General features: G+C 34.5%; 1 protein-coding gene across 1 annotated transcript; it reads right to left on the bottom strand.

Annotated features, from left to right (window-relative positions):
- Positions 1-760: 760 nt before the first annotated feature.
- LOC107827696 (xylan glycosyltransferase MUCI21-like) lies at positions 761-3,589 on the bottom strand. The gene is made up of 3 exons (XM_016654881.2): positions 2,990-3,589; positions 2,834-2,905; positions 761-2,254 (listed from the first exon to the last, which is right to left on the bottom strand). The coding sequence occupies exons 1-3, from the start codon at positions 3,162-3,164 to the stop codon at positions 957-959; spliced, it is 1,545 nt and encodes a 514-aa protein (XP_016510367.1). The 5' UTR covers positions 3,165-3,589; the 3' UTR covers positions 761-956.
- Positions 3,590-11,020: the final 7,431 nt, after the last annotated feature.

The raw sequence follows: 11,020 nt of genomic DNA, 5'->3' as shown, positions 1-11,020 counted from the left end.
ATATGTGGGAGTGGGATATGGCTGTGATATATTAGACATACATGTGTTTTAAATTTTTCAAAAAATACTTGGTTTCCTCCACCGTTGAACTTTACGAATGGAGAAACTCTATGAATTTTTATCATCTTGATATTTACCATCAAGTGTGATCAGATGGATATGATCCCTCCACCATTAACCAGAAGTTTTAAAGTCTAACCTACGAATGGAGAAACTCTTTGAATTTCTATCATCTTGATGTTCACCATCAAGAAGTGTGAACAGATGGATATGATTCCTCCACCGTTAACAAGAAATTTTAGAGTCGAACCTTACGAATGGAGAAACTCTTGATAGGGTACTTACCCTTTTATTGAGCCTTATCCGCCGAGAATCCGGATAAGTGCCTTGTGCATCGAGAATTCGGATTAGTTGGCCAACAAGTTTCGGATACCCGATGGTTAAACCAAAAAATGCAATGGACATGTTCAAGGACATAAATGCCATTTATAATATGTACATATAGATATATTGACCTGAGCGTATATCCAAAACAGTCTATCTACCCCCACAAAGGTAGGGGTAAGGTCTGTGTATATCTCACCTCCACATACCACACTTGTGGGATCGCACTGGGTATATTTTTGTGAACATATAGATATATTATCTACATAGTGAAAAATTCCGGAATTAAAAAATAAATAAAAAAAATGGTAAGTGTACACAGTGAATTAAAACCACTATGCACTGCATGAGAACCACAAGTATAGGCAAAATCTCAGAAAGCAAAGCATTTCTTTATCTTAGAAACCAAAGAACAACTTAACATTTCCCTACTTGATGTACACAAAAGGCATTGCCACTAATCTAGATCTACAGCAATGCTTATTTCTTTTATTCAGAATTATGATATACAACTCTAAGAGCTTTAACAATTGACACTAAGTATGTTTGGTAAACCATAAAAAGGTAAAAAGTTACTGACTTTGACGACGAAGACGCTCATTTTCATTAGCAACAGAATGATAGTAGGCGCGAAGCAATCTTTTACGAAACCTTCCAAGATTCAACCTCACATTTTGACGATCAAGGTAGATCTTTTTTGTGAATTCCCATCCTCTGTCATTCACGCTGTTAGGGTCCATCAGGACGGGATCATTCTTGTCGTATTCATCATACAAAGAGCTCTCTTTCGGAAGAATTTTGTATCCGATGTACTTGAGACCTAGTTTCACTGCTGGTTCTCCATAATAAGTGCCTGCTGCCCAATCTGTTCCGAGCGGAATGATTTGGATGAAAACAGAACCAGGCCTCATGAAGAGGAAATGAGTCATAGCAGCACCGTGAACTCCTATCATAACATCACTCGAATTAAGGACTCGATAGATCCTTGCAAGCTCTGTCGTTCGTTGTGGCCTCAAAACTTCTACATGAAACCCAATATCTTCGATCATTTTAACCAAAGAATCTTCGTTCATTATAGCTCTAGAATCATTTCTCGCTATTATGACCACTTTAGGCTTCTTCAAATCCTTCTTTTCTTCCGTCGCCACCATCTTTGACTCAGATGAGGGTGACGAAACAAGTTTTTCTTTATTCATCCGAGCTTCACGTTCCTCATCTTGGATCAAACCTCTAATTCGAGGCCAATAAGCTCGATCTAGAAGGTCTCTGAAATCTCTAATCGTCTTATTGTTTCCCATCAATGAAGGATCAACAGTTAGCTCATCGTGGATTCTTGAACCAACTATAGCTTCAGGGAAGCAATGAGTCCTCTTATCTCCGCTAAAGTCTATAATAGGATATTCGGTGAGGTGAGAAAGAACATTCTCGTACTTCATTATCCACCAATTATGGTACTCAAGGATTACAAACACAACCTTCTTGTTGAAGTGCTGAGAAGTGATGTAAAGGGGCAAGAGTCCATCGTTGAACTCGTGGTAAAGATTACCGGTATAACCTCCAGTAGAGAAAAATATAGCAGGAACATCATGTTCGACATCACACTTTTGGCGAACGCCATAATACTTCCCTTTCACAACAAGGTCTAACTCATCAATGGTATCCATCACATTCTTTTCCCATTTCCGAGTATACGGCCTAATCTTTTCATGCTGAAGTACCTCGTCATTCTCATCAGGATCGCGCAACACATAATCGCTATGACCATTATTTCTGTAGAGGGTAATTCTAGAGGAAGCAGAACCAGTCCTAACATCACCTTTCATTACACATACATCGGAGCGAATACTGCTTCTTTCACAACAAATTGTCCCTGCAGTTCAATCAAACAAATGATCTGTCAAAAATCGCTAAGCAAAAAAAAATGTTGATATTACTTCTCTTACTGTTACATTAAAACCAACAACCTTAACAAACAAAAGATTCTAACACGAACAAGAAACTCATTCAGCACATATAAACATTTCATTTTTGTTTCCTTCGTCAACAAAAGACTATTAAATAATCAAGAAATAAACATTGAGCAATTATACCCTTTTCCAACCTGATTTAAATCACTCCCATAAAAGGATTACAATTAAGCAATAAAAAAGTAGCAGCTTTTTCACCTCTTTGTACACAATATTTCATTACTATCCCAAAGAACCTTCAAAAAAGGAAATTAGAATCTAAATCACTTGCATATTTTTTACAAAAATCAACAAAGACTTTTGCTTCTCAGAAGCCAAAAATAGCTCTAGTTCCTTCAAAACCAAAAATAGAGCTCATTACCCCCCAAAAAAGAACTTATTTTTTCAACAATATAGTAACATAGAAGGATATAGGACCATTTTTTATGAGAAAAAAAAAACAGAAAAAAAAACAGAACATAGAAAAATATTGAGAAACTAACCGTTAGAGACGGAGGAACAAGAATTTATATCTGTTTTAGGAACAAGTCCACCTTCTTCAGAACTAAATGAATCTGCACACATGCAAAACAAAACAAAATCAGGAAGAAAAAAAACCCAAAAAAACAAAAAACAAAGAAAAGAAGAGAGCAACTTACACAAGAAAATAAAGCTGAAAGAGATTAAAGAAAGGAAAAGAAGGTAAAAAAGTTTTGGTTTAGCTCTCTTGCAATTATAACCAGAGTTTAGTTCTTCATCTACACAAACCACAAACACATCTTCTTTTTTACTCCAGTGCTGATATCTCTTATAATGCATCATTTTCTTGCACATATTGAACAAAAAAAAGAGCTTTTTTGTTCAGAATGAAAATACCAAAGAAGTGAACTTTATGTGTTTATATGTTGAAGGAACAAAAGGGATTTTGTGGTTTGCTTAAAAGAAGGTTTTTTCAGGATTTTTTTTTTTTTTTTTTTTTTGCAGAATGAAGATACCAAAGAAGACAACTTTATTTGTATATATGAGTTGAAAAAACAAAAGGGTGTTTATAGTTTGCTTAAGAGAAGGTTTTTATGGGGTTAAAGAAGAAGGAGGGAGAAGAAAGATGAAAGCTTTTTTATTTTTTCAAGAATGAAGAGAACAAAGAAAAGAAATTTTTATATATGTAAATATGTGTTTCAAAGAAGAGAACTTTTTGTGTATATAGTGTTTTTTTTTTAAAGCAGTATATAGTGTTTATAGTTTGCTTATGGGAAGGTTTTTCTGGGGTTGAAGGCTTGAAAAAGAGATTCTTAAAAGAAGGGTAGTGAGGGTGGTGGATTTTGGAAAGTGGGGGTTTGGGGGTGGGGGGTGGGGGGGGGGGTGGGGGGTTCGTGAAGAATAAGGAATCATCGTTTAGAGTTGTCAATTGAAGGAAGCCAAGTCAGCTGTATTTTAGTGGCCAAAGTAGAAAGTTTGAGTACATGAATTAAATTCTTATCTTATTGCATAAGAATTGCAAACTGTAATTGGCAGTTATCAGTTGCAATTATTGATTGCGACTTATAAGTTTATAAGTCGTAATTATAAATCAAACTGAATGCATCGCAATAGTTGAATGGACTTATAAATAGATTTATAACAGTAATTGCGATTTATAAGTCGTGTTTGTGAATTATGATACAAATTTAAATTAATTAAATCAGTAATTTTTGAATACTAGTGCTTGAAGCAAAAAAAATAAAGTTAATATTCATTGATAGGCAATTTTTAATACTGTTGTTTAATTTCATGTGGCTCTTTTCTTTGTAATCCATTCTTAACAATATATAAATATTTTTATATTTTAGAAGTATTTAATTTTAAATTTTTATTTCACTCTTAAATATTATTATATGTTAAATCACAAATTATAATATACTTTTGGTATGTGCTAAAAGTCGTTCTCTTTTTGTCTTAAATTTCACTTTCAATCAAAGATGGTCTTATGTAATAAAATTTCTCTATGTAAAAATCTCCCCTTGGCATCATAGGCGGACCCATGATTTAAAGGTGTCGCGGACATATGAGCAAATTGCTCAACCAATATTTATATATGACTTTTGATTCTAAAAGTTCTAAATAAAATATATGATCATTTTAAACATATATAATCATATATATATGTTCACAATTTTTGACGAAGTAAACGAGTCTAATGACCCCTCTTTTCCAAACATAGGCTTGCCTCTCCTTGGCATAGAGAGTGCATCATATATGCCCATATCTTGCAATCTCGGTCTATTTTTAGAAATAGAAAAAAAAATGCACGCGCTCGCAATACAATAAGGGCTCGTTTGGTACGAGAGATAAGAGATAATTAATCCCAAAATTAAATTTGAGATGAGTTTATCCTACATTTAGTTGGGATAAAGTCGCGGTATAACTAATTCTAAGATTAGTTATTCCGAGATTATAGTATTATTTTTATTCTTATAGGAGGGTGAGATAATAGTTTAGAATAATTAATCTCGATATAATTAATCTTGAAATAATTTGTTTCTGAGGCAAAAAGTCCAAATGAAATTGGATGATGGAGATGCCTCCGTGAGCAAAGCCAAACTTGAAGTTGAAATAATGGTATTAAAAAGACGAGATCTTACTAATATGAGAAAAATTATCCAAATAAAAAAATTAAACATATTTTAGTTACGATAATATCGTCAGATGACGAGAATCTCGATTCTAAACATCATTAAACTAAACAAGTCTAAAAAGGGATGAATGGAGAAATGGTGTAATGCTGTAAAAAGTGGAGCACTAATTAGCAGTCCAATGCCACCAATGACTTTTACTACTTAGGGAACGGTGGAGCAACAATTTTCAGAATAAAATAAATAATTACATAAACTAATTGAGTTATAAATAAGAAACTAGATTTTGGACATAAATTTAGTTGAAACTTATAAACAGTGTTTTTTAAAGTCGTGTTGAATGTTTGAACATGTATTTTATTTATAAAAAAAAAAGTTAAAATTTTGTGAGTGGAAGTAAATATTTCACCAAAAAACTGCCCTAAACTAGTTTTTGAAAATTTGAAAAAAAATTTAAAAACTAATCATATTCCATGAGCAATAATATTTACAATTATTTTTTGAAAAAAAAGTATTAAAATATATGACCAAACGGGAGCGACATATACATATGAAATAAAACCACGAACGAAAATGTAACACCAAGGATGTAAATTTTATATCGGCAAAATATGAAAGAGATATTGAATAATAATAATCTAGCAAGTTTGTGATTCTAGTACCATGTGTATAAAAGTCGTGTAGGTCTAGGTTTAAAGGGGACAATATCAAAATTCCTACATATGTAACCTTGAATGATTATAAAACAACTTTAAAATCCAATTGAGTTAGATTAATCTCGCTCATTAAGATAGGTAAGGGGAAAATATATTGAGAATAGTCTTAAATTATTATATTACATGTACTTGTATTGGTATTGTATATTGGTATTGTATTGCACAACTGTACATTTACTAGTTAGTAGTTAGTTACACAGTTAGTCATACACATTGTCTTAGCTGTCGTATATACGTGTACATGTACATATATACACACTTTACATTTTACAGCAAGAAAGAAGAAAAAATAGAAAATCATTTTTCATGTTCCATCTTTTACTCTTTCTTTCTCTCTCTATCTCTGTTTTCTCACGAGTCTCTAGAACCTCCATTGGAGGTCTTGCATGAGCTTGATTTTCTCAGTCCCAAACTAATCTCGATATGGTATCAGAGCCCGATTGAACGTATCTACTCGAGGTCTACCGGAATTCCTCTTTCAATATCTCAAAATCCTCTTCTCTTTTTTCCGAATTCTAGGGTTTTTCGATTCCTTGATTCATGCTGAGATTTTCACACGAATCGGAGTTTTTCAGTGAAATCGATCTATCTACTCGCAAAATCGGTTGATACGCTGGTTAATTTCATCTATTAGAACCTTTCTAATGGCCATAAACCAAAGCGAAGAAACAACACCTGATGCGACCGGAAATGACTGGCCGGTCATCGATGCGAGTAGTCCTCTGTATATTCATCCATCGGACAGTCCTGGAGCAATGTTAGTACCGGTTCCATTTGATTGAATTGGGTATAGATCTTGGAGAAGAAGTGTATTACGAGCTCTGTCAGTGAAGAACAAGGTAGGGTTCATAAATGGGGAATGTAGGAAACCTAGCCCTAATTCAGCTCAACTTTGCCAATGGGAAAGATGTGACGATATGGTGCCCCCCTGGATTCTCAATTCCCTCGCAAAGGAGATTTATGATAGCGTTGAGTATGTAAATGACTTTGTTGAGTTATAGAGGGGGCTGGAAGACCGATATGATCAAACAAATAGAGCGAAGTTATATCAGATCCAAAAAGAGATCAACGACCTTGTTCAGGGATCATTGGATATCACTGCCTACTACACACGAATGAAGAGACTGTGGGAAGAACTAAACACACTGAGTGCCAATTCTCAGTGCAGCTGCATTTGCACATGTGGATCAAAAGAGACGATGCACAAAGCAGAACACGATCGACGTCTCATCCAGTTTTTGATGGGCCTAAATGAGGTCTATACAATAGTGTGAGGAAGCATCTTGATGATGAAACCCCTGCCATCTTTAGCATAAGCTTTTTCCCTCCTGATACAGGAAGAGAAACAAAGGGAGTTCAGGCCAAGTAATCAACTAAACCTCGAGTCTACTTCATTACATGTGAATTCCACACCTATACAACACCAAAGTACATTTGAAGCTAGTAATTTCAAGACACATTACACTGCGAACAACAGAGTTCGCCCATTCTATGACTATTGCAGGAGACCCGGTCACACAAAGGAAAAATGTTACAAGTTACATGGGTATCCCCAAGGCAAATCATACAATTAGGGGTGCACATGGACCGGGTTGGTTCAGATTTTATCAAAACCAAATCAAACCAATTATATCGGTTTGGATTGGTTCGATTTTGTCGGATTTTTCGGATTTTCAGGTTTTTTTTATTACATGAATATTATTTCAATCTTGCATTATTAAAGTTATAGATAAAATTTTGATAAGTGAATATATATTTACTAAAAATTTTAAAAAAAACAAACAAACATATCATAATAAATTTTTTATGATCTTATGGGAGAATTCTTTTTAGTAACACATAATAGTTTATTTTCTTAGTCGTCTACCAATAAATTTTGGTTGATGTACGCTTTCAGGGTTAACCAAATTTAATAATTAAACATAAAAATCAATATGATACCTAAATAATGATATGTTCTATGTAATTTTAGATTATTAAAATACCACTTCAAATTCGAAAAACATATAATAAATCTTGACATATGAATATGAAAGAACAAAGAGATGATTGACGCATTTCAATAACACATAATAAGAAAGTGATACAATCTATTTTTTAAAGTAAATAAAAATTAATGCACTTTATAGTTCTATTAAATATTATATCCCATGAGAGGATCTCAAATATTTCTAGACATCTTTTAAATAAAATTCTATACAAAGTCTTAAAATTATATATAAAAAATTATATATTTATATGTCGGTTTGGTTCGGATTTTTTTACTTAATACCAAACCAAATCAAACCAAACCTAGTCGGGCTTTTTAATCGGTTTGGTTTGACTTTTCGGTTTTGTGTGATTTTTCGGTTCGATTTGTACACCCCTACATACAACAATCAGAATTTCAATCGGACCAATACTCAGCAGTTCAATCAGAATAACAACTCAAACCAGACTCAGGGTCACAAGTTCAACAAAGGAAAAGAAGTTGTGGCAAATGTACATGGAGTTCCAACTGATTTGCTTCATGAGAGGGAAGATAATTTAGTAGCACATGATGAGATCAAAATGTCAACCTAACAAGGGAGCAGTATGGGCAGATAATGAGTCTTCTGCAGCACTTTAAGACAGGCAATATAGGAGGATCATCTAACAATGCCAACATCACTAATGTTGCTGTCAACTTCGCAGGTATTGTGGTCTACACCTCCTCTATTGATTTTGACAAACCATCATGTAAATGTTTTGAATCAAAGTCTGACCTTTGGATCATAGACTCGGGAGCATCTAACCACATGACTTTTAATAGGACTGCACTCAGCAACATCACTACTCTACCATATCCCTTATTGATTAGCCTACCAAATATATATAAGGTGAATTTACTTGAATTTGGAGATGTGATACTTTGTCCTGATATTATCCTACACAAAGTTCTTTATGTCCCTTATTTCAAGTATAACCTAATATCTGTCCACTCTTTTGAGTACATCTTAAATGTATTGTGCTCTTCACTAATGCACTGTGTCCGTTGTAGGCCCGTTTAGTGAAGAGGCCTCAGGTGATTGGTAGTAGCATGGAGGGACTGTACTATCTGTGTTCCAGATGTCTAAAGGGTAAAAATACTTTCTCAAATTTTGATGTATTTGGTTCTTGTTGCAACTGTTTTTCCACTACTAGTGTAAATAGTGAAGGCTTCAGAAGTCCTACTCATTCATATCATCTTTCATCAAATGTAAATACATTCACTCACAATAATAAGAATGATTCCTCAGTTGTGTTTGATAAGTATGATATAAATCTCTTGTGGCACAATAGGCTTGGTCATGTTCCTTTTGTCAAAATAAAGGGAATATCTTCCATACATGTACCTTTCTCACGTAGACAACCATTTATTTGTTCAATTTGCCCCATGGTTAGACAACCTAGACTTCCTTTCCCACAAAGAACTAGTATCTCTACCAAAACATTTGAGTTGATACATGTTGACATATGGGGTCCCTACTATGTCAACACTTGTGATAATTACAAGTATTTCCTCACACTAGTGGATGATTTTAGTAGGTCCACTTTAACACATTTGCTAAGTTGCAAGAGCAATGCTCTCCAAACCCTCAAGGTCTTTATAACCATGATTGAAAATCAATTTAACACATATGTTAAGACCATCAGATCAGTTAATAGGTTGGAGTTCACCAGTCATGAAACTATCACATTCTACCAATCCAAAGGCATCATTCATCACAAAACTTACCCCTACACACCACAACAAAATGGGGTAGTAGTAAGGAAACACAAGTACCTCCTAGAAACTGCTAGGGCACTTATGTTTCAATCCAAATTACCAACCAAATATTTGAGAGAATGCATTTTGATAACCATTTGCCTAATTAATATATTGCCTACTACCTACCTAAATAACAAATATCCTTTTGAACCTTTGTACAATAAGAAACCCAACTACTCTCATTTAAGAAGTTTTGGTTGTTTTTGTTATCGTACTACACCTAAGGTGCGTAGGAACAAATTTGAGCCTAGAAACAACTCCCCATGTATTCATAGGATATCCTTTTGGGACAAATGGGTATAAAGTACCAAGCCTAGCCACTAAGAAAATTCACATATCTAGAAATGCCATATTTCATGAAAATATTTTTCCTTTTACTTTGAGTTCTAAGAATGTTTCCCCATACAGTATTTTTAAATCAGTTACATTTCCTTCATATGTTGAGAGTGAAGATCCTCTTCCTGATAGTCAAGATGTTGTAGCTATCACATCTCCAGGTTTACACCAACACCTTAAATTCTCTCCTGTAAATGACACTTCAACACCACCTAATAATTCATCATCTCATGACTGTGTTTTTGCATCCTCTAATGGGGCTGCTGACCTTAATTCATCCATGTTTCCTCAATTAGAAATAACTACAATCAGAAAGTCCACCAGAACACACAAAACTCATAGCCACCTCAAAGATTATGTCTACACCCTTCCTAACAGAACCCAATCTACCACTTCTCAATGCTCACCTTCTTTGAGTGCATTATTCTCAAATCACAATCATATCAACACTGATGCTTTATGTTCTGAAAGTCAGCACCTAGTGACAAGTGTTTGCCATGATAGCGAGCCATCTTCATATGAAGAGGCTGCACTTAGTCCTGCATGGCAGGCAACCATGACATAAGAATTTGAAGCCCTTCATGCCAGTCATACTTGGGATTTAGTTCCCCTACCTGCTGGAAAGCAAGCTATAGGTTGTAAGTGGGTTTACAATGTTAATCATGAGGCAGATGGAAGTATTTAAAGATTTAAGGCTAGACTAGTGGTAAAAGGCTACACTCAACAAGCATGGATTGATTACACAAAAACATTCTCTCCTGTTGTCAAAATGACAATAGTTAGAGTCTTAATTACTGTAGCAGTGAAGAAAGGCTAGGATATATTCCAACTTGATATGAACAATACTTTCCTCCATGGTGATTTGTATGAGGAAGTATATATTGAGATACCACCAGGCCTCTTGATTGATCAGCCCAGTTTACACAAGATGGTTTGCAAACTAAACAAGTCCCTATATGGATTGAAGCAAGTTAGGAGGCAGTGGTATGCCAAACTAACTGAAGCTGTATCATCAATGGGATACATGCATTCTGAGAATGACTATTCACTATTCTCCAAAAGGACCTCATCCTCCACCATTTTTGTAGTAGTGTATGTTGATAATGTGATAATCATTGGTACTGATTCAATATAGATAGCTAACCTGAAGGCTTTTCTTGACAAATAATTCAGAATCAAAGACTTAGGGAGACTTCACTACTTCTTGGGCTTAGAAGTCTTTTACAAATCAAATAGAGTTCTCATCTCTCAAAGAAA

The sequence above is a fragment of the Nicotiana tabacum genome, chromosome 23 (genome assembly GCF_000715075.1).
Source record: "Nicotiana tabacum cultivar K326 chromosome 23, ASM71507v2, whole genome shotgun sequence".
In the NCBI taxonomy this organism is placed as follows: domain Eukaryota; kingdom Viridiplantae; phylum Streptophyta; class Magnoliopsida; order Solanales; family Solanaceae; genus Nicotiana; species Nicotiana tabacum.
Note: the sequence above shows the minus strand (reverse complement) of the source record. Positions and strands in the feature narration are given on the sequence as shown.

Coding starts and splice junctions, on each gene's coding strand:
- LOC107827696 (XM_016654881.2), bottom strand. CDS start 3,164: ATGTGCAAGAAAATGATGCATTATAAGAGATATCAGCACTGGAGTAAA. Junction 2,906..2,989: donor TTTCAGCTTTATTTTCTTGT/GTAAGTTGCTCT, acceptor GCATGTGTGCAG/ATTCATTTAGTTCTGAAGAA. Junction 2,255..2,833: donor TTGTTCCTCCGTCTCTAACG/GTTAGTTTCTCA, acceptor ATTGAACTGCAG/GGACAATTTGTTGTGAAAGA.